The following is a 23,686-nucleotide window of genomic DNA, read 5'->3' as shown; positions in this document are numbered from 1 at the left end:
ATTTTGGAAAATTTGAACAATTAACTTTATTGATATAAGGATTTAAAAACTGTATTAAATCATCCCTTGTGTCCGTTTGACTATTAATTCATTATGTTTATTGTCTAATATAGAATAGGATTTACCTTAGAGCCAGATACAGTGGGTATTGATGGTGTGACTTAGTTGTAAATTAATAATTCTTTTCTGATTGATTGCTTTCATTTTTCCTTTGTTCGGAATTAGTATCTGTCAGAACTGGGTTTTGATTAGATTTGTGTATTTAAGTAAAATTAATGTTTTATTACTTGACAGATGGTGATATATGTATCTTTTTAGTATTTTATATGTGTGAAACTTTGAATTTTGTGCTATGTAATTGGTGTACTTTATGAATTATGCCTTCATGTTTCTGGTGTACTTCATTCTAGGTGTACATAGAGTCCTCTGCACACTATGCCTGTGTGTTTAAAAACACCCAGTACACCAGTAAAAAGATGGCACATTTTATAGTTGACACCCTTCACATAGAACATGTACCATGCTAAGTTCTAAACTAAAACACAAAAGGTAAAAAGTTATACTTCACAGCATTGGTAATTTATGGATAATATATTATTATTTTTAATAATGCAATATTTTTTTTATAGTTAACATGACATTTTCATTTTTCATATTTCAGTCACAGAGTAATTGACCAGTTGGAACACAAAGTCAGCAGTATAAAGGAAGAGCTTGTTGGAACTAAAGAGGCTCTCAACAGGGCACTTTTGGACAAGGAGGTTCTTGAACAACAGAAAGCTGAAGTCAGTAAGTTAATATTGAATTAGGGAGATGTAATATATTTGAGGTTTTGATAGCTCATTTTCAAATCATATTCATAATGGAGTTCAACTGAAATGTGGAATATAAAGTAATTGGCTTTTGGGAGAGGGTAGAAAAAAAAATTAAATGAAAAAAGACAATTTGTTGTTTGCATACACGTATCTAGTATATAATCCTGAAACACATGCATGCAAACAGAAGTAAAATGGATTTGATGTACATATTTTCATCATCATTTTTATTTAAGGTGATGCATTGACCAAATCTGAAGTTCAGAAATCTGACCTTGAACTTGAGATAAACAGAGCCAAGACAGAGGAGGCAGGTCTTAGAGACGCCTTACATAAGATGCAACAACTAAATGAAGGTTTAGGTCAGGACAAGATTGAACTTAACAAGATGATTATTATGGTAAGTTATATCTATCAGATATTTTATCTAAACTTCAGATGAAGGTTATCAAGAAAGGGAGATTATTCTCTGAAAAATTCTCTTGGACTTGTTAACTTTTGTTTGCTGTTAATTTAGAAATTTTAGCATACATTTTTTATAGTGATTGTTAAAAAATTGACACAAAAGCAAAATAAACTAGATTTGTAATTGCTAGCAATAATGGATGGCACCCTTGTTCCCCGATTGCCAGGGTAACGGCAGCCATTTTGAAAATTCCAAAGTCAAAGAGGGCATCTACACATGCCAATTAACATTATTGTAAAGTTTCATTGAGATTGGAGCATTTTGAAATTTTGGACATTTTTACTGTTTCCATGGTAACGGCGACCATTTTGAAAATGCCATACCCTGATTGCGCATCTGCACATGCTGGTTAACATTATGGTATAGTTCCATTAACATTGGTTCATACAATTCCGAGATATAAGCTGGACAAAAAAAGTGGAAGAAAAATTAAAAAGAAAAAAAGAAACATAGAATAACAATATGTCACCCCAACTCCGTTGAGGGTGCCATAATTATTGTTATTTCAGTAAAAGTTGCATACAAATAATAATAATAAGCGTGTAATGCAATAAATGAAACTGACAGTATGTTCAATAAGATTTAAATAAAGTAAAATGTGTCATTGAGAGTATTATTATTCTAAAGCAGTTTTCATAGAGTTTGAGTCTCAGATAAAATAAGAATTATAAAATTGTGTTGTTTTGGTTATTCCACATAAATTTTTGCTGATTTTATAAGTTTCAAACCCACATTTTTAGAAACTAACTATTTATGATTTTCGTGTTTCTTTAATTTTTATAGCTAGAGAATGAGAAGGCCTCACTACAGGGAGAGAAATCAATGTTAGAACAAGAGAGAAGTGGAATCAGAGAAGAATTGGTCCGTGTAGAACAAGAGAAGATGGATCTGGATACAGAGAAAATGGGTAAGTAATTGTTTAAAATGTCACATGGTAGTTGATTGGACAATTATTTTGATGATTCAATATAAACTTGTCATTAAGATAATAGAAATATACATGATAGATTCCTTAAGTTAACTGTTATGTTTGAACAATAATGCTTGATGAATATAAAAAGAGACATTTGATACTTAATCCACCAGGAATATTCTGAAAGGATCCAGTAAATATTGTGTTCACACCATTGCTCGTTTATTTAATGCTTATTCTGAAAGCAGTCTTGCTCATTTATAAATGTTCATGCATATGTTTAACAAATATTTCACATTTTCAATAGGATTGAATCAGACATTAGAACTGAGTGAGATGTCCAGACAACAATTAGAAGAAGAAATCACTGCTATACACAGAGAGAAAGGAGAAACTACAGAACAACTCAACTGTGTATGTAAACCTATTTTGACAGGCTTGCCTCTTATTTGGTTGTTTTAGTTCATTATGTTTTGAGTTAGATGATTATATGTCAGCGTTTAAAAGTGGGAAAATGCAAAGAAAAACTTTTAATGACCGATTTCAAAAGAAATTTTCATGCAACCTGTTTTTTTTATTTTTTTGTCAAAAGGAAAAAGCAATTTAAGCTTCCAATAAACACCAAATTATGTTTCGGTCAAAAAGGAATAATTGTTCCTGTGTTGATTTCTACAAAATTACGCTTGCCCCAGAGTTACTATCAAAGTAATGGCATTGGTAGTTAGAAATGTAGTAAATAGCTTAGACACAATGAAATGTTGAAATTAAGGAAGGGTTCCTTCATATTATATGAGAAAAATAGCAATATGAAATTAAATTGAAGTAGTTTTATGTATATCCTCTAATATTTACCCTGTAGGTTGCAAGACATAAACAAGCATTGGCTGAAGAATTGGTGGCTGTCAGGAAAGAAATCGAGAGGGTTAATAACAACCTCAAACGTATTGCTATTGAGAAGGAGAGACTCACACAAGAAAAAGGTGAACTGATTGTTCAGGTCACTGACACTGAAAGAGAAAATCGTCACCAGAGTGAAGTTATCTCCTCTTTGAAGGCAGATAAGGATGCCCTTGAAAGTGCACTCTATGAGGTCCAGGAACAAGCTCGCCAGTTAGAGGTCCGTAAGGAACAGTTAGAGGGAGAAAACCAAGAGTTGATCATCAGGAAGGAAAACCTACAATGTAATCATCTTATACATATATTATTGTCATCTTTTAAAAACTGTTAGAAAATACCATAATGGCAAAATTTGTAATATTTTAAAGGACACTTGTTTGAAGAAAATTTCTTAAAATTAAAAGTATGCATATGGACATTGATATTTTAATATACTCAGTAGTTTTGTTCATTAATTACTTTCATTATGGTCTAACTAGACTTGAAAAATGATGCAATGAATCAAATTAAGATTTAAAAAGATATACTGTGAAGAATGAAAATGAGAGAAAGAGATGAAAATGAAAGTAAAAGAAAAAGTATCATACTCAAGATCTAAAAATGTGTTCAATAATACATTTCAATGATATCAACATTAACAGTACCCATTTTTAGCTCACCTGGCCCGAAGGGCCAAGTGAGATTTTCTCATCACTTGGCGTCCGTCGTCCACCGTCGTCGCCGTCCGTTGTCGTTAGCTTTTTACAAAAATCTTCTCCTCTGAAACCACAGGGCCAAATTTAATCAAACTTGGCCACAATCATCAGTAAGGTATCTAGTTTGAAAAATGTGTCCGATGACCCCGCCAACCAACAAAGATGGCCGCCATGGCTAAAAATAGAACATAGGTGTAAAATGTAGATTTTGGCTTATATCTCTGAAACCAAAGCATTTAGAATAAATCTGACGTAGGGTAAAACTGATTATCAGGCCAAGATCTATCTGCCCTGAAATTTTCAGACAAATCTGACGACCCGATGTTGGGTTGCTGCCCCTGAACTGGTAATTTTAAGGAAATTTTGCAGTTTTTGGTTATTATCTTGAATATTATTATAGATAGAGATAAACTGTAAACAGCAATAATGTTCAGCAAAGTAAGATCTACAAAATTGTCAGTCGACCCCTTTAGGAGTTATTGCCCTTTATAGTCAATTTTTTACAATTTTTCTTAAATTTTGTAATCTTTTACCAAAAAGTTCTTCTCTGAAACTACTGAGACAAATTTAACCTTACTTGGCCATAATCATTATTAGGGTATCTAGTTTAAAAAATTTGTCTGATGTCCCCACCTTCCAACCATCATGGCCGACATGGTTAAAAATAGAACATAGCATAAAATGCAGTTTTTGGTTTATATCTCTGAAACTAAAGCATTTAGAGCAAATTTGACAGGTGGCAAAAATGTTCATCAGATTTAGATTTATCTGCCCTGAAATTTTTAGACGAATCTGACAACCTGTTGTTGGGTTGCTGCCCCTGAGTTAGTAATTTTACAGAAATTTTGCAGTTTTTTGTTATTATCTTAGATATAATTATAATATCTAATATCTAATACTATTAATTATGATTTTAACCTTATTTTACATGATTTCCAAAGCATCAGTAAATACAGGTGAGCGACACAGGCTCTTGAGAGCCTCTATTTTTTTTTTGCACCAGATGGGCATTTCTACAATAAATGTTTTTTCAGTGAAGCTTGAAGCCAAAATATTTGAAAATCCAAAACTTATTAAAATATGAAGAGCTTATAAACCAAGAAGGATAACTTTAACTAAATAATCAGGATAAATAAATATATGATAAAACAAAAAATTATGTAGCAAAAAAAAAATGTTTTGTTTTTTCATACTGGAAGCTGATAATATTATTGATCAGTTTGCCAATGTCAATTAGCACTTTGGTCTCATGAATTTCCTTTTTGAGGTAATATTAAGTAAGTGTTGATGCACAGATAATGGATGAGAAAGGAAATGATAGTTTACCTAAGGATGGAAATAGCTGTAAGAATTCTGTCTCAATCAAATATATTTTTTATAATTTTAGTTCGGACATAGTAATTATTTATAAAATGATGTTAAAATTGGAATAAAAGAAAATGCCTACTAGGTTATTTGTTGAATTATATTTTTCCTACATTTCAGCTGAAATTAACCGTTTGTGTAAGGAGAAGGATGCTGACAACGAGAAGTTTGATTTCCAGAGAGAGGACCTGAACCGTCGTTTGGCACAGCTGGAGCGTGACATGCAGATGGCCATTACACAGGAGAAACAAGCCCATGAAGATGATGTTGATCGTCTCAGCAGAGAAAGGGTAGGTGTTACTGATTTCACATTTTGATAAGCAGAAGTTATACATAATATAGATGTAGTAGATCTCATAAAACTACACAAGCAGAGGTTATAAAGAACGAATGTCCATGAACGTAATGCAGACTAAGTTTTTAGCAATATAAATGTGAGTAACATAGTAAGCTAGCCAACACAAAAGTGATTCTTGCTTGAATATCTTTTATGTTGGATTTTATAGAAATTTTTTTAACTTGCCTCTAGTTTATATGAATCTGTGATAGCACATGCTTGGAAATGTTACCAGTTTGTATGTGGAAGTTATTATCAATATACTCTACCTGTGAATAAAAATACTTTAGAATACATTAATAATCTGATGTAAATCACAGAACAAATAAATGATATCAAGTAGTTATAAACATTGATTATGACAGATAAGATTTATGTTTTTGTTAACAGGATAACCAGAGAGCTGAGTTTGAGTCCCAGAGAGATGAGATGATTCTACAGTACAATATGGAGAAGGAAGAGTCCAACAACAAGTTTGATAGAATGAGGGAGGAACTAATGGAAGAACTGGCCGCTTTACAGAGAGACAGGGATAATTCTCTTATGATGGCTGAAAATGACAAGCAACAGGTACTTGCATAAAAGAAGTTTGGTCTAGGCAATTTGCTAACTTTATTAATGCATTCATAAAAAGAAAGGTCCAAGATTAGCATCATCTGGACTATTTATATTCTTATTATTTTTCTATTCACGAAAGTTGGTGAAAAAATGGCTGCAAAAATTAGTTGCCCTACTGCAGCACAAATTGTAATTGTCATTAACTAATGATTATACCTTTATACAGCAACTTACATTGTAGAATTATTTACTGATCTATCTTAAGAAGTTAAAACTGATCCTTACTACCTTTCAAAATCATTGTTTTATTTTGTTGTCTGAATAATTTTTCTGTGTTTTAGACAATGTCATTATTGGAACAAGAGAAGAGCACTCTAGGAGAGAAGAATAACAATCTGACCATGGATCTGGCCAATGCTAATGTGGAGTATGAGAGGTTGAAACGTGATTATTATGCCAAACAGGAACAAGATAGGACTACCATTAATGGTCTTGGCAGTGAACTGAAGAATTTCCGTAGCCAGTTTGATGAAACTTGGTAAGTTGATTGACGCAAATATGTTATTAGGACCTATCCTTGTACTTGTATGAGATTAAAAACAAATTAAGTAAAGATATTAATTTTATCATTCAAAATAATGTGTCCATCTTGCAGTCAGTAACCATGTGAATTATCAAGTTAAAAATCTGGCTGATCATTTTGTTCTCGTACAAAGGTTCATATGACATTAACATGTTTTGTCCTAAAATGCATTGTTATATTTTCTGCTAAACATTAAACATCTATTCATCAATCTTTTAAAAGGAAAATCTAAAAAAAAGTGTCTTATTTTATATTACAGCATGAACCATGAAAAGGAATGTAAGGATCTTACTAACAATATCAGAGAGCTGGAAAGACAGAGAGAAGGAGCTCTTAGAGAGGTTGCTGAACTCAAAACTCAACTCAAACTTGTTGAAGAGAATCGTGACAATATACGTAGAGATCTTATTGAGGCTAATCGTAGAATTAGGGAGGGTGAAGAAACCAGAGATCTCATGAGAAAAGACATTGTTGAACTTAAACGTAATATCAATGATGAAGTACGAGAGAAGGACACCATTAGTAAGACAGCTGATGATCTCAGAAATACCGTGAAGAGGAATGAGGCTGACAAGATTGAACTGAATAGAGCATTACAGGACAACAAACAGAGATGTGCAGGTATACAGAAATATATAGAATTGTGTAAAAGCTATATCAACTTTGATTGGACAAGAGCAATGCATTGAATATTATATAAAATTTTAGGAAAAGTAGTAATACTTTACAGGAGAGGAGCATATGATTGATTGATTGATTGATTGAGTTAATAATTGATTTAAATAAATTAGCATTTATGGTAATCAGCTATATTTTAGAAAAAGTTGTATATAGATAAGCAGTTTAATTTATAAAGGAAAACTTGGATTTAATCTATAAAATATTCCCAGACAGAAATATATTGTATGTGATAAAACTATATTATGGTTGTAGTTTTGCTAGCAAAGTCAATATTTGGTTTATCACTGTAAATATTTCATAAAACATGTCTTTGGTTCCAGGATCTTACCTTTTATCCAAAGTGCAGTTTTTGTTTCTGAAGAAAATTTAGGAAAATCGTTAAAATATGTTTGTTTTAGTTGTAAAATGTCAGAATTAATGTACATTTATTTGATTTTCTATACTCAATGAAATTTTAAATCTCCTTCACTTTTGTAGTGAAAGCTTTATGTCAACATAGTAAATTTGTTTATAGATATCTTTTCAAATAAAGTAAACTTTGGGATTTAATTTTATTAATTTTCACATTAGCAAATAAGAAAAGAGTATGATGCATAAAATTTGACTGAAATCTTCTGGATATAATTCATTGAATAGAAAAAAGGTTTTGAAAAGGGAGGCTAACAATATTTCGTGACTTGGAAATATTTTTCTATGCAGTATTGGATGAACAGAAGGCTAATGTTCAGAAAGAGGCAGGTGACTTAAGAGCCAGTCTACGTGAAGTTGAGAAAGCTCGTCTTGAGGCACGTCGTGAGTTGCAAGAACTACGTCGTCAAGTGAAACAATTAGACGGAGAGAGGAACAAGCTAGGAAAGGAGGTGGGAGACCTGCAGACCAGGGTGGCTAGGGATGAAGAAAAAGAGGAAGAGTCCAGGAGAACTTCATTTGATCTCAAACAAAAGGTATGCATGGTTTTTGTTTTATTTTAAAGCAGTTGTTTGTAACAACTCAAATTTGTAGAGTTGGAACAATATACAATGTAATTTGGACAGCTGAAAGGCACAAAGCTTCAGATCAGCACAGTGTAATCCTCATCCTAATCAATTTTTTATTAGTCATAGCAGTTGTGTTTCCTTTGTAGTTTTGTGTACTATATCCATTAATGGGCTATAGGTTATGAAAATTATTCACAAGATAGAGTTTCTGTGAAACACAGGAATCTTTAAATCAATTAGATCTTTTGAATCTGCTTTATTACAAGAAATTACTAGCCAATAAAAACACTGCTTCTTCAACTACAATTATTAAAAAATGTGAATTTTTTTTTTTAGGTGGTTGAGACAGAAGCCAGTCGTGAAGCCCTCAGAAAGGAACTTGCTAACACTCAGCGTAAGATGGGTGAAGTTATTGAGGAGAGCAGGATGAAAGAGAAAGATTACCAGATGGCACTTGAAGACAGCCGCAGAATCGAAAGGAAAATGGAAGACCAGAGACGTAACTTAGAAATTCAACTTGAAAATACAAATGCTGAAAATGAAGAATTGAAATTGAGGTTGAGTGGAGCCGAAGGAAGAGTTAATGCCCTTGAGGCAACCCTTGCAAGACTGGAGGGTGCTAAACGTGACATTGAATTCAAACTTAGTAGCATTGTGTCAAGTTTGAGAAGGACCATTGGATTCAGACAAGAAATGCCAAGAGCCCGTAGTCCAGTTAGGTCTCGTTCTACAAGCCCAAGGCGGTCCAGGCCAAATTCTCCAGCTAAAGGTAAACTTGATATGAAATATTTATATCAATATTACTTCTGTTTGATGTTTATTCCTTATTAAAATAGAAATGTGAAGAAAATGAACTGGAAAATAAATGTACTTTTTATGTCATTTTAACAAGGTTGCCTATTCCCTTGATTGCAAGATTGAAACTTGGAAGATTATGCCTAAATTTATATGTTATCAAAGCATCACTTTTACAGTTTACTTGTGCTAACTTATCAAAGGCAGATTGAAATAGGTAGCTTGTAAATACAGTACTAATGGTTATATGGGTGTTGTATCTTCATTTAAATTGATTTTGGTTTATAGGATTTGAGAATACATATGCCACCACTACTGAAGGCCGAGGTAGTCCTATTCCAAGAACTGGGTCACCTGATAGAGCAGGAAGTCCAATTAGAGTGTCATCACGTGGTGTATCACCTTCTAGATTCGAAATGTCTGCAGTTGATGTTGACCCAGAGGCTGTCAGAATGGCTCTCCGTGACTTTGTACAACAGTTGGCTAATGCAGAGAGAGAAAGGGTACGTTGGATGTTATTTTTTATTTTAAAACAATGACAAGTAATAAACAAATTTTTGTGAGAGAAAAAAATGTTCACTATAGTGATCAGGTAATAATGTGTTACCATGGAAGTTTGTTTAGTTTAAGAAAAATTACTATAGTTTTCTTTTTATTATGTTTTCTTTTATAAGGTATACTGTGGATTCATTATTCTATGTGGAATATCAATTTTCATGTTTTTTGTAGGTAAAGGTAAAGCACTAATTTAAATCGAGATGCATATTTTCTATAGGATCATATGCAAACTTTGGCAAAATCACGAAATTAAATATCCATGAAAATATGATTTCCCTCAAGCCACGAAAAAATTTGTAGCCACGAAAAATGAATGAATCCACATTCATTAAAATTATGAAGATTATTTACAAGCAGGCAACTATTCAGTATATACTGTAGTTTTCATATTAATGAATGCAAAAACTGCAAGAATGAAATTACATATTGAATTGTCTCTCTTGTAGGATGATGCTCTTGCCAACACAAAGAGTATGGGAATACAACTTCAGGAATTAGAAGATGAGAAGGGCAGAGTAGAGAGACGATTGGAACAATTACAGAAATCTCTTGGTGATGTAGAGGAAGGTAAGTTAATATTATTTACAGGTCATTGTTAAATATACGTTGTCATTTTCTATTTTAAAAGTTCCAAATGGTTCTTCTATAGACATGCATTGGTTTGTTTAGTTCTAAACTGGTCTCATGCCAAGACATGCATTTGCTTATTAAGTGCTAAACTTATCTCATTCCTAGACAAGCCTTGTCTCAGTTTGTGCCAAGATAAGCTAACCAAAGGGAGTTAATTCCAGTCAAAAGTTATGACTTTTCAAATGTTTTTTCAGCAAAATTAAACATTCTTAAGTATTCCCCTGGTGTGAATTGATTGCTTTTTAAGTGGATTTTAATAGGTTTTAAATGACCACTTTTGATAAATTTCTGCTGAAAGACTTGTGAAAAGCAAATACTGAGAGAGTTAAAATGTCATTTAATAAAATGAAGATCTTTGAAGTGAATGCATTTTCACACCTTTCTCAATAGCTATTGAAATTGAAATTCCATCATATTTTTTTAAAGATCTTAAATGGTTAAAAGAGGAAAACATACCAAAAAATTTATCATATTTTAATTTTAAAAAGCAATTGTTGATTCTTAATGTGATATTAGGAATCAACAATTATTGTAGAAGAAGTAATGTTTGATTAAATGCTTACACCTTGGATATTCCCTAAAAAGACCTATGCCACTCTAGAAAGCCAGTTTCTCTGTGGTGATGTGTGTTTTACTTGATCTAAACTTGTTCCCTGAGTAAGTTTCTTGTTGAAAAGGTGAACAGGTAGAACTTTTATCTAAGGGAAGCATAATTGAATTAGGTTTTTCAAATGATAGCAAAGTAACATTATTTATTTTATACAAAGGGTCGTTAAAAAAACATTTGAAGGAGCTAAATGAAATTGAGAATGGAAAGGTTATGGAAGTTTTGGGTCCATTGAGTAGGGTGGTCTGTCACAGTTGATCTATTTGATTACAAGGTTCATTTGTTTGAGTATATGATAAATGCATGATAGTTTGTCTGTTCATTGATCATAACATAAAACATAGATCTTCTACTCTGATAAGATATTAAAGGCTACCATTCAAACCTCAAACATCAACAAAGTAGGCTTTTATTTGTAAACAGACCCCTGTTTGTAAATATGAGCATGATGAAACATAAGCAATATCGTGGGTGCATTTTTAATGGGTGTCAAAAACATATAAGGTTTCTTAGTGTATAATTTCTTCATATGCAGCCCCAGGTGCATCGGAAGTCACGCACAAAGGTTCTTAAAAGTAGAATTTGGTCGTTAAATAAGATTAAATAATGCATTATTTATGTTTAAATCTTGGTGGGAAATACCAATAAGAAAGTTGAGCCTTATGTGAATAAAATCATAACTGGATTTATTTTAATCGGATTTATATTTAATTGTTTGTGTATTATTTTATTTTATCAATACTATTTATATAATGAACTACTGGTCATTTTTGGACATTGGCCTTGTATTACTGTTATACAAGTTGCATTAAACTTTGTGTCTACAAAAAATTATATTTTAGGTGCCATTGGTATATGTTTACAAATTTACAGTAATACTTTGTGTGATATGATTCTATAGATAAGGTTATGGTAGTAAATCGTGCTATGAATTAGAACAAGAAACAAGGTAATGAAATTCCGGAATCATCACATGAACCTTTCAAAGAATGTTAATTGAAAACATTTTAATTCCTGGAGTCACCTTATATATCAATATAACATGTATAAACTAGATAAAAACAAATTGAATGGACGAAAAACTAGATGAATTTTTAATACTCGATTGTTCACAGTTATAATGTATATCCTTTTCAATGCTATTATAGAATAAGTTTTATAACAATAAATATTAATTTTTAAAGAAAATATAAATTCATGTTTGTTACACATGTTTAATTATTAAATTTGTACCTGTCATATATTTGAAAATTTTATTCTATTGGCCAAGGTGGTAGTAAAAAGGTCATTTAAAATATTCACCCATGTAGCAATTTATTGTAACAGTTTCTTTCAAGTTCAGTTCTCTAGAACACTAGTTTTACCAATTTACTTTTCAGTTTTTGTATTCATTAAAAGGCTCTGTTTTAAAGTTATTATGTCAAACATATTTGTAATTCCTGACTGACTTAAAATTACTATTTTTTCTGATGAAAGTCGCTGAGTCAACCAATTTGTATAATTCGGCAATTTGACAAATTTTATAATTAGCTGGCATGTGCTCTTTTTGGCAAAGGCGATTAGAACAATAAAGTGTTGGTCTGTTTATCTTGTTAAGATAACAATAGGCGGTTTGATCTTTTTGTTGTATTATTATAAGATTAAGGTAGTTGTGTATTCCCTCCAGTAAGGTGACAAGTCTTCACCTGTCCTCAGTGGTCGGTAATCAATATCCAAATTTGTAACACTAACATAACTTTAAATTACACCAACCACAATATTTGAAATGTCAATGTAAAAAATGTGTAGTAAACTGTGAAATAAAAGTTGTGTGCTTTAAATACATTCATACTATTTTGTGAATTTTGGTACTTTCTCACTAAAATATTTACAATTGTATTCATCCACCTGAAGAATTAAATGTTTGGATTTAATAGATAGTTCTGTTTAATTGTGTTTGGGATTTTAATCATTGAGATATAATGGCTTACAAGATATATCTTCTACCAAGTCAATTGATGTCACATGCTCTGGGACCAGATAACCCCAGCTCACTTCCTTACAAGAATGGTACGTGTGTTATAGTATTTCCCAATTAAATTGTGTGATAAGGGTTCATATGAAGGTGAAACTTTAACAACCAATGGAAATTAAGTTTAGATGTCAATGTTGAAAAACTTCCAAGTTTTTGTTTACTTTATAAATTCATTGACATAATTCTTTTGTTTTACTGTTCAAATTAAATTTCATCAAATACTTCACAATATTAATGTATGATTTAAGATTTCTGATTTAACAAACCTAGATTTCTTTTTATTTCAAAGATGTTTTAATAAAAAAAAATGCTAACAGGACATATGTTTGCTAGTTATATTCTTTTATATAATTTAACCTCTTTAAAAACAATACAGTAATAAAAAAAGGATAGCTGGGAACTGATTGAACAGTTAAGCTCTGGACATATGTACCATGTAATTCATGCCATCAGTTACTAAAATTAAGTATGTTTAAGTATGCATTGTAAAAACAGCACTCTTGCTCTTCTAAAAGACCAAAAAGTCCTTCAATAATTTACATCTATGCTCTTCAGAGAGACAAAACAAAAAAACACCCAAATTTTCGTGTCTATTTTATGAGTTCACAATGTTTGTTAGTGTTTATTTACATCTATGCTCTTCAGAGGCAAAATAAAAAAAAAAACCCAAAAGTTAATGTCTATTTTATGAGTTCACAATGTTTGTTAGTGTTTATTATAAGATCAATTTTAAATCCTTTATCAAAACAAATGTAATTCAGCTGAAATAAGCAGTTTTTCAAATATTTTTTAATCTATAATTTGTATACATAAACCACACAATAACAAACAATATAGTCATGTATTGACTGGGGTAATTGAGAACAGTTAGAAAATTGAATTGAGTTTTATGTCTGTACACCCTGTATGGACATGATACAGAATTTAATTATCCTACAGTGTAATGGACAGGGATAAGTAGGAGCTAATAGAGAGTTATTACAGCATAAGGCCAAATAAGAACAACATGTGTTGTTTCCATTTAAATTCTCTAACAGTATAGATCAGATGATTTGAAAGTGAAATACAATTCTAGGCTACATATACATATATAATATGGGACAAAGTTTGGCTTTAAACATCATATTTAAAAGTCTGACTTATATATGGATGTTAAAGGTTATTGAAGATCTCAGTATCATGTACAAAAATGTTCCTGTACAGGTAACATACCTGTACTTTATTAGCTCTATTGATTTTATTATCAATTTCAGTATAGTTTGATGCTGTGTATATGATTATGGTATTCAAGTTCTTTGACAATGCTTGTCAATAAAAATTTAATTGTGTATTTTAAATATTGAATGGAACTCTATGTATTATTGGATAAATGTATATTATGATTAAATTAACAGTAACTTTAGATGTTTCATTCTGAAAAAAAAACGTATGTTGAAAGATTTGAAAGATACTGAAATAGAATAACAATGCTCAAATTATATTAGCATCCAGTTATTATTGCTTGAAAAGAAACCATGGTTTATGCAATGATCTACAATGTTAAAGATGAACTGAATACCAGTGCTTTACACTTTTTATTTGAATTCATCTATAATGTGAATAAACCTTGGGTAAGGAAGATAATTAGGTTACAATTTTTATTCATTTATGAGGTAAAAATACCTTTCAACCAGGGGTAATAGGGCCTTTGTACTTCTTATCTTGATGCTTATAATTAGAGCACAATGCATAACAACTTAAAACAATTGATTTATATGTTCATTATTAATAATATTACAGACAAACGTGGAATTGATGGACGTCTTGCAAGTGCCCAGACCGCCTTGATGCTCCAAGAGGAGACAATTCGCCGCAATGAAAGGGAACGCAAGATTATGCAAGACAAAATGAATGCTTTGGAGCGCAGCCTGACCTCTGCAGAGACAGAGAAACGCCAGCAGCTGGAGAAGATTAGTAAGATGAAGGCTAACGAGGGCAGACTGGATGATGATAAACGTAACTTGAGACAGGGTCTTGAAGATGCTGAGAACAGATGTACTAAACTAGAACTGGCTCGTAGATCTCTGGAGGGTGACTTACAGAGGTTCAAACTATTGATGAATGATAAAGAAACAGAAAATCTGGTTTGTTTTTCTATTGTTTTATTTCAGTAATGATAGATTTGAATTTATTCCCAGTAACTATTACATAGGGAATAATTTTATTGATGGAATATGAAAGAATATATGTACATATAAAAAGTGAGAACTCAGATGCCAAATGCCATTTGATGAATGCAGTAACTGAATCAAAATTCAACTGTATGTTCACCACAATATAAAAAAACAGGTTAAGCATAAACTTTTAGGCTTATTATGCCCCGCCTACAATAGTTCATTCATTCAAACATTCATCCATCCGTTCATCCGTCTGTCCCGTGTCGGGTTAAAGTTTTTGGTCAAGGTAGTTTTTGATGAAGTTGAAGTCCATTCAACTTGAAACTTGAAGTACACATGTTCCCTATGATATGATCTTTCTAATTTTAATGCCAAATTAGAGTTTTGACCCCAATTTCACGGTCCACTGAACATAGAAATAATAGTGGGAGTGGGGCATCCATGTACTATGGACACATTCTTGTTTTACTTGTTTTTTAACTCTGCCTTTTCTCCTAAAATGTGAGATCTTGATAAAAGCACTAAATATTTGACAAAAGAACAAGCTCTGTAAAAAGTATTGACTTCCATTGTAAATGCATAATATTAATTAATTGATTATCCAAACATTGATTTTGTAAAGGTAACAATGTTTTCACAGATTGAACGTAAGAAACAAGATCACATGAATATTTAATAATAAGTCAATTTCTGTTGGCTACAGAATCTTAACTTGAGGAACAGAATAGGAGCTGGATTAAAAAATAAAACAAAAAGGCCTTCATATATATGTCTGCAATTGAGTAACTAATAATGAAAGTAAACCTCTTATCGTGACATGTTTACAAACTTGGTTTCATCAAAATTCAAGATTGTAAAAAAGTAGAAAATTATTATACCCTTCAAGACCTGTTACGGTTTTTCTGACATCTGGTTTTATTAACTAATCATAGTTCTTGAGAACATTTTAACATCAAATACCTTAGAATAAGCAATGTATGAAAAGAAAGATTTTAGTAAGGAGGATTCTGGATTAGATATAATACTGAGGCATGTGAAATCAGATAAGTTCAAGATGGTAATTGTAGAAAATGATGCTAGAATTCCTCCCGTGGAAGTTATAAAGGTAGGATTGACACAGGAATCAGAGTCTTATTTATACATTTAAAAAATTAGATGTTATGATTCATTTTGGCAAAATATCCTTAAATTGTCCAAAATATTAGCAATGGAAAATGAAAGCTTTTCCCAGTTAATACTTTCTAATTTATTGTTTAATAGATATCTCAACAGCCACACAGACTTTATCCCTATTAACTTATAAATAGAACATAAATTTTTAGTTAAAAAACCAAATATGTCTTTGTAAAATTATTTTATAAAAAGTTTTCCTTAAAAGATAAAGCAGCACCCAGGTCAAATCCAGAAATGTCTCTTCAGTAATCAAATGACTTTTAATAACCCTCGGGAAAAACTGGAATAGGTAACACTGACCAGTGCTATTTATAGCATTGTGATTACCTATTTTTGTGACTAGACAGCAGAATGTTTATACAACTTTATATATTTTATGTAATGTGAGTTTTTAATATGTAAAATGCATATGCCAACTCTTTACTTTTGTATGTATTTCAGACATCTGAAGTATTTTGTTCTCTTTACAGGTCCTGACAGACAGAGTAGAAAATCTGAACAAACAGATACAAAACCTTGATAGCAAAGCCCAGTCCTTACAGTTAACTGTAGACAGACTGTCTCTCACCTTGGCTAAAACTGAAGAGGATGGTATTCAACAGAAAGACAAGGTATATATTACTTCCTTGTAAATTCAGAAAATGGTCTACAGATTTATTGACTATTTCACTGTTAAGGCAGATGTGGTGTCTGAATTTAAAACTATATATATATATGTTTCAATACTTTGCCAAAATGTATTTTACATTGTGCAATTTTTCAAAAATAGAATAATGAATGGGATCTTTTTTCAAACTACAGGTTATGGAAAATTGTCAGTTTTGTAGGGATTATACATGGAAAGAGCACTGTTAATGTGTGAAAAGATAGAAAACTAAATGGTAAAATTTGAAAATGAAATATGAGAAGATTGCTCTTATGATTGATTGATTGTTGGATGCTTAACATCCAATGGCAAATAGTTCATGCATGGTCAGGACGAGTGGCTCTAATTAATATGCTTTCAGAAAATAAAAATAAAATATGGGGTCACTGTATTTGTTTTCTTGCTGCATAAAAAATAAGTAAATTTGCCGTACATTCCTTTATAAATTAAATTATTTGAATTATCCCCCCTGATAAAACAAAGTTTTAAAATTTGAATCAATGAAAATATTTTCTTTTTTGGTAAAAAGAAATAATGTTAACATAAGATAACATCATAAACAAGTATTCCAGGGTAAATGAAAAGTCTAGCAAATAAAAGTACATTTTTGCATCAAATTTGCTAATCTATTGTATAATTGTAAACAGGTACAGTCGTTGAACATGTCCTTATCAGACAACAATGCTGCCCTTAATGAGTTACAGGAGCGTATTCAACAGTTACAGCGGGCACTCACCAGCAGTGAACATGACCGCAGGGTACTACAAGAAAGACTAGATTCAACCAGGTATGTTTGTAATAAACATGTAAAACAATTCTTTTTTTAATTAGAAGTTTTAATGTCAGTTGCTCTTAATTATCCAGCACAAGAGTAAGAAATGCTGTTGACACCTGAAAAATAGAAGATCAAAGCTTAATGTCAGTGAAGTTTTAGAATAAAGTAATTGTAATTATAGATAACTCATGGTCTTGTGTTGGCTGAAAAACTGATCCACACCATGGTTATGGTCGATTAATGTTTTGGTTATTTTAAGTCCAGTGTCATAGAAGTATTCTCCTGATGCTGTAAAATCTGAAAAGATCCTGTACAACAGCTTCATATTCTCAGATGTAAATTAAGTACTTTATGTAATAAAAGATGACTAAAGTAAATTTCTCATAAAGTACTTTATTTTTATGAATGTAAATAAATATGTAAAATAATTTAATCAAAATTATCTTGCCAACTATTTCAGACAAGCTTTGAATGATGCCAAGAAACAAAATTATGACCTTCTGGAACGTGTACAGACATTGCAGAATGACTGTTCTGAAAATGAAGTCAGAAGGGCAGAGGTTGAAGGTCAACTCCGTCAGTCTCATGGTGTAAGTTTTAAAAAAGTGGTGTAGATTTTACTTGATAAAATTGAGCCAAAGTGAACAGAATTTGTAATATTTATTATTATTGACTAAAATTATTTAACATTTCCTCTGATAGTAATGATCATTCCTTTGAAATCAATATTAGGAAATATAGAAATATAATTCTTTAGTTTCACAATGCTGGTTTCAGCAATTTTAAATCAGATTGGACATCTAAAGATAAAAACAAAGTATTTAACTTGAAAAAAAAAGAATTTATCTCTTTAGAGAAATGAATTGTTAAGAATATTTCCTACATTAGCAAGGAGTTATCTCCTTCTAGTAGAATATCATAAAAGTATATTTTTAATACCCCAGTCACATTATCTTAAAGTATCTTCCTTTTGAACTTTATCACTAATACATATGACTTATTTCTATCCTAAGGTGCTGGTAAAGAGGACGGAAACAGAACAAGAACTGAACCAGATTGTACAGAAACTAACCCAGGATAAACAGAACATGCAGGACCATATCTCAAATCTGTCTCGTAATCTGTCCACAGTGGAGACACAGAAAACAGAGATGGAAAGAACATATATCAGGCTGGAGAAAGATAAATCTGCTCTCAGGAAAACTTTAGATAAGGTCAGTAATATAGCAAAGAGACGGATAAATCTGCTCTCAAGAAAACATTTGATTTACTTGAACCAATGGTTTATGAATTAGGTAATATCTTGGGGATCTCTGCTAATAAACCTAGGTATGAACCTTTATGACTGACTGTTTAACAGTTTTTGCCATTGTTTTGTCTGTATAGTATTGATTAACGTTTTATAATTGCTCTGTTGAATTTTTTTTATTTCATATTAGTGAGCATTTAATTTTGGTTAAATGTTTTCTATCTCTTGCAGCATTTTCAATTTTTAAAATTTGAAATGTTTTTAGGTTGAACGTGAAAAACTAAAGACAGAAGAGATAGCTAACACTTCTTTGATGGAAAAGGGCTCCTTAGATAGATCATTGGCTCGCCTTGACGAAGATAACTGTGATCTGAATAAACAAGTACAACAGCTCCAGGCACAGTTAGCAGAGGCTGAGCAACAACATGCTCAGAGGTAAGGATTTCATCTAATAAGTTATGGTTCAGTTAGCGGATTCTCAGCAACGTTATTTTTAAACAGTTAATTTATTTACGTATATGCAAAGGCACCTATATTAAAAATGAATAATCTGTAAGGAGTGAAATGTTGCTTTTTATGCTATAGAAGGAAATTTTTCATTTAAGAAGTATTGCATTGAAAAATAAATCTGTAACTTTTTCCATTTCAAAAAAATAGCAGAACATTCATTATATGTTTCCTTTACATGTATTTGTAATTCCAGAATTATATGGCATTTTTTCCAAAATATATGTGATGATAAATACATTGAAATAATTTTTCAATTTTAGATTGATAGATGTTACCACAAGACATAGAGCTGAAACAGAGATGGAGACAGAGAGACTCCGAACAGCTCAGATGCAAGCTGAAAGAATGCTAGAAACAAGAGAGAGATCAAATAGAACTAAAATCAAGGGTCTTGAAGAAACAGTATGTACTTGTTTTTATTAATGGAAAAGGGTCAATGGGAAAAATACTTGATCCCTATTTCATTTATATCAGAACCTAGGATAAAAGTACTGTAAATGAATGTAAAAATAACATTGTACTGTTGAGAACCATAAAAGGCATTACAATTTAAGAAAGTCTATAAGATGGTTTTGACCTCAAGAAAATAAATAAGTATTTATTTTGCTTTGAAGTAATGTGACATTTAATATTCATGTTCAGAAAAAGGTTTTCGTTCTTTTGTTGTTGAACCAATCAGTTAATCTGTCACCTGGCCTATATATTAAGATTGTCCTTTACTGTTTTAAACATTTCATTGTTGTAGGTATTTTTATTATACTAAAAATGCTTCAAAGGGAAGCCAGTCGAAGTGGTAGGGGTGTGCCCTAAAAGTGTTGTCCAAATTAGGAAGAAACATTATACAAACTGTACACTGACATTGTACTTACATTCATGTTACACATATTTTTTAATTTACTACCTACATGTACATACATTTGTAATTTTTTCATTTCATTCATACATTGGTAACCAGGAACAACAAAGACAATGGAGTAAACACATTATGACGTTAAAATTTAGATACCATTTTTTTATACTTCAGGGATTGTAATTTCTATATAATTTGTCCTGAAGACGCCGATCTAATAAGCGAAACTAGTCGACACAATAAAACTTGCAGTTCACTAAAGTGTTGTTGTCAATCCAGCGGTATTTTAAAAATATTCATGTTAATTTTAGATTGCCACATTGAAAGACCAACTGTCAACAGAAATGAAGAAACGTCAGCTTTATATTTCACGTAGTGCCCGTACAGGTGATGAAATCCGGGATATCCGTTCCATACTGGACTCTTCATTATCAAATGTCACAAGGGACCAGTCTCTTGATCCACTCATCATGGAGACAGAAACCAGGAAACTAGATGACTCCTTGGAATTGCGTGGTAGTTACAGAATACCACAACCAAGACGAAGAACAAGTCCAAATCGTTCACCAATGAAATATTCTGATAGGTTGACATCAACACCTGCAATGCGTCGAACCCAGAGTCCCATAGCACTGCGTAAAAAACTGTTGAAATAAACTGCCAAGCCTTTGTATGAGAGATCATGTGACAATTATTTATAGCAATTTTGTGTGTTTGTGAAGGTCATTCCTGTTTATTTTAGACATTCCAAGTGCATATTTATGAAGTCTACCAGCATTAAAACCTTGATTCAAGAGACAGAAGCTATTTTTTTTTATGATTTTTAAAGTTTTAAGTACTGACAACATTTAAAAAAAATAATAGAAATCTTTTATTTAAAACTTTCGTCCAGTATATTTTTTATGAAAAAGAAAAGATTTGGAAAAGGTTAATGAAATACATAACTGATTAGAATTACACTGAAATGTTTTGAGCTCTTATTAATATAAAGTTTCTGCTTTAAGTTTGAGCATGGTTTTCTTTCTCTTGAGTCAAGGGATATTTTTACAATGGCAGCACAAGTTTTAAAGCCATTTATTGCATGAAATCAAATTAATTTTTCTGTATCCTAGGTTGTGAGTAGTTCATTACACATTTTAAACAAATATTAATATATTTATAATGTCACATTTTTTTTAGAATTTAGATTTTGTTTTTGTTGAGGGTTGTGTTGTCATGGCAGCTTGAGGATGTTGGAACACACGACAGTTGTCAGCTGTCATGGTTCTAGCCAATCATTTTGCCAGATTTTATGATGTAATCAGTATTACCAGTGATCACCTCAATCATAGATTTATATTTATAGACAGAGAAAAAATTCAACACTCAGCACACATCCAGTGGCCCAAAGGCATCTAATGACTGATTGTTCCAAGAAACAGTAAAAAGAAATGTCACTTGCCTTTTTTATGTGTTATGTTGAATAAAAGTAAAACACAAAATTATATATTTTTACCAAGTATGAATTCATTTATACTGCTGATGCAAGAACTTGTAAATGTTTTCAAAGTTAGCGAAATGAATGAATGCTATTTTCTTTACATCTACTGTGAAAATCATACTATCTGAGTTACTGGTGTCAAGAACAATTTATGATTGGGAGGAAAGTAGGATAATTGCATCATTTCTATTTATAAACATTTTTTATCAAAATATCTGTGATAAATGTTAAAAAGTATGCACCATAGTTTGAATAAATTATTGTATTATTTGTTTGATTAGATTGAATAAGTGTATTTATAGATATTTGAATAAGGTCAGAAATTTGTTGAGAAGCCATTTAACGGAGCACCAAACGTTTTTAAAGAAAGGTTTTGATAAATTGAGAAAAAAAATTGTTTTCCGTACAGGGTCAGTGTGGATGGATCTTTTGAATTTCCAAAATTGCATACGATAGATTCAGACAGAGTTAAAAATCCTGACCAGATGTGATTTTTATGGAAAACATTCTGATGTTACTGAAAGTGTATTCATCCAAGTTGCTTCTCGATGATTTATGATTATTATTCTAATAGAATATTGTTGTTTTAAAAATTGCTAGAATTTAATTTAGCTGTCATAGCCCCAGCAACGAGTGGATAAATTAGAGACACTTTAGTTACGGTTTTGCTTTCTAAGGGAGATAATCTATTATTGTTTTGTTGATGCCTTTTAGTTATCATTTGTGTTAATTTTTAATTTCATTCTATTTTTACATTTTTGGTCATTCTATTTTATGTTTAGGGAAGATACAGTGAAACATTACTTCTAAGTGCTAATGATTTAAATATTTTAATATCAGCAATATTTGGCACTTATTTTATATCAATTATAATCAGTTGACCTCAATTTTCAGCATATAATAGTCGAGTCATGCCTTCCCTAATACATAATAGAATGATCCATCAGGCATTGAAGATCTGTGATGAAAACTGTTATCCGTCCATTTTTAAGTTTTTGTTTTAATTTAGTCAAAAGATTCGTTATTTACAACATTGTTTGACGTTTTTTTGCTACTAGATATATTTATATAAAATCTCTAGTTTTACAATATAATCTTCACGATGTGTCTCATTACTGAGCTTTTCCTCACAAGTGTTGACTCATTACTGAGCTTGTTTCTCACAAAGAAGTGATCAGAAATAAAAAGTGTGCATGCAATTCAGTCTTTTCTTTTTTATTCCCCCTGCCGTATTTGAGGGGGCATAAAGTTTTACCCTTGTCCGTCTGTACAACCGTACGTCCCAAAATTGGTTTCCGTTCTCAAACTTTAGTTTGCCTCAACCAAATGTTATGAAACTTATTTACAATACTTATTACCACAAAACACAGATCAAGTTTGAATTTTGGTGGCGTCACTTTTGCTGTTCTAGAGTTATGCCCCTTTACAAATGGAAAAATTGCTGAAATTTTCGTTTCCATTCTATAACTTAGTTTGCCTCAACCAAATGTTATGAAACTTATACACAATGCTAATTATCACAAAACACAGATCAAGTTTGAATTTTGGTTGCGTCACGTTTACTGTTCTAGAGATATGCCCCTTTAGAAATGGAAAAATTGCTGAATTTTTTGTTTCCGTTCTCTAACTTAAGTTTGCCCCTACGAAATGTTATGAAACTGATAAACAATGCTTATTATCACAAAACTCAGATCAAGTACAAATTTGGGAAGCGTCACTTTTACAGTTTTTGAGTTATGTCCCTTTATAACGTTATATGCAAGCAGGGGCATCATCTGTGTCCGATGGACACATTCCCCATTTATTTCAGTATGAAGTTTATAAGGTCCTTAAATTAAAGTTATGAAAGTCATAGGGTAGACATATGTACTGCATAAGAAGTCTGCATTTCCACAGTGTGACCTTTACAGAATCAACAGCTGCTAAAGATTGTGATAGGATCAGTTAAACAGAAGT

At 31.4% G+C, this 23,686-nt stretch overlaps 1 protein-coding gene across 14 annotated transcripts in view; it reads left to right on the top strand.

Moving 5' to 3' along the window:
* The window catches only part of LOC127720003 (rootletin-like), a 104,307-nt gene extending 81,378 nt beyond the window's left edge, over positions 1 to 22,929 (top strand). For all 14 annotated transcript variants that reach the window (XM_052226397.1, XM_052226396.1, XM_052226395.1 and 11 more), the window contains 21 exons: positions 662 to 789; positions 1,052 to 1,215; positions 2,065 to 2,188; positions 2,502 to 2,608; positions 3,054 to 3,375; positions 5,272 to 5,441; positions 5,879 to 6,058; positions 6,388 to 6,584; positions 6,889 to 7,250; positions 8,010 to 8,254; positions 8,624 to 9,056; positions 9,371 to 9,585; positions 10,087 to 10,207; positions 14,671 to 15,014; positions 16,691 to 16,831; positions 17,514 to 17,653; positions 18,102 to 18,231; positions 18,655 to 18,855; positions 19,156 to 19,325; positions 19,661 to 19,802; positions 20,562 to 22,929. In XM_052226397.1, the coding sequence (XP_052082357.1) occupies positions 662 to 789; positions 1,052 to 1,215; positions 2,065 to 2,188; positions 2,502 to 2,608; positions 3,054 to 3,375; positions 5,272 to 5,441; positions 5,879 to 6,058; positions 6,388 to 6,584; positions 6,889 to 7,250; positions 8,010 to 8,254; positions 8,624 to 9,056; positions 9,371 to 9,585; positions 10,087 to 10,207; positions 14,671 to 15,014; positions 16,691 to 16,831; positions 17,514 to 17,653; positions 18,102 to 18,231; positions 18,655 to 18,855; positions 19,156 to 19,325; positions 19,661 to 19,802; positions 20,562 to 20,906 (4,381 nt within the window). In that variant the 3' untranslated portion in view covers positions 20,907 to 22,929. The remainder of the gene's footprint in view (positions 1 to 661; positions 790 to 1,051; positions 1,216 to 2,064; positions 2,189 to 2,501; positions 2,609 to 3,053; positions 3,376 to 5,271; positions 5,442 to 5,878; positions 6,059 to 6,387; positions 6,585 to 6,888; positions 7,251 to 8,009; positions 8,255 to 8,623; positions 9,057 to 9,370; positions 9,586 to 10,086; positions 10,208 to 14,670; positions 15,015 to 16,690; positions 16,832 to 17,513; positions 17,654 to 18,101; positions 18,232 to 18,654; positions 18,856 to 19,155; positions 19,326 to 19,660; positions 19,803 to 20,561) is intronic.
* Positions 22,930 to 23,686: the final 757 nt, after the last annotated feature.

Source organism: Mytilus californianus, unplaced genomic scaffold (genome assembly GCF_021869535.1).
Source record: "Mytilus californianus isolate M0D057914Y unplaced genomic scaffold, xbMytCali1.0.p SCAF_11, whole genome shotgun sequence".
NCBI classification, from domain to species: domain Eukaryota; kingdom Metazoa; phylum Mollusca; class Bivalvia; order Mytilida; family Mytilidae; genus Mytilus; species Mytilus californianus.
The sequence above is the reverse complement of the archived record's forward strand: the minus strand, read 5'-3'. Positions and strand labels throughout refer to the sequence as shown.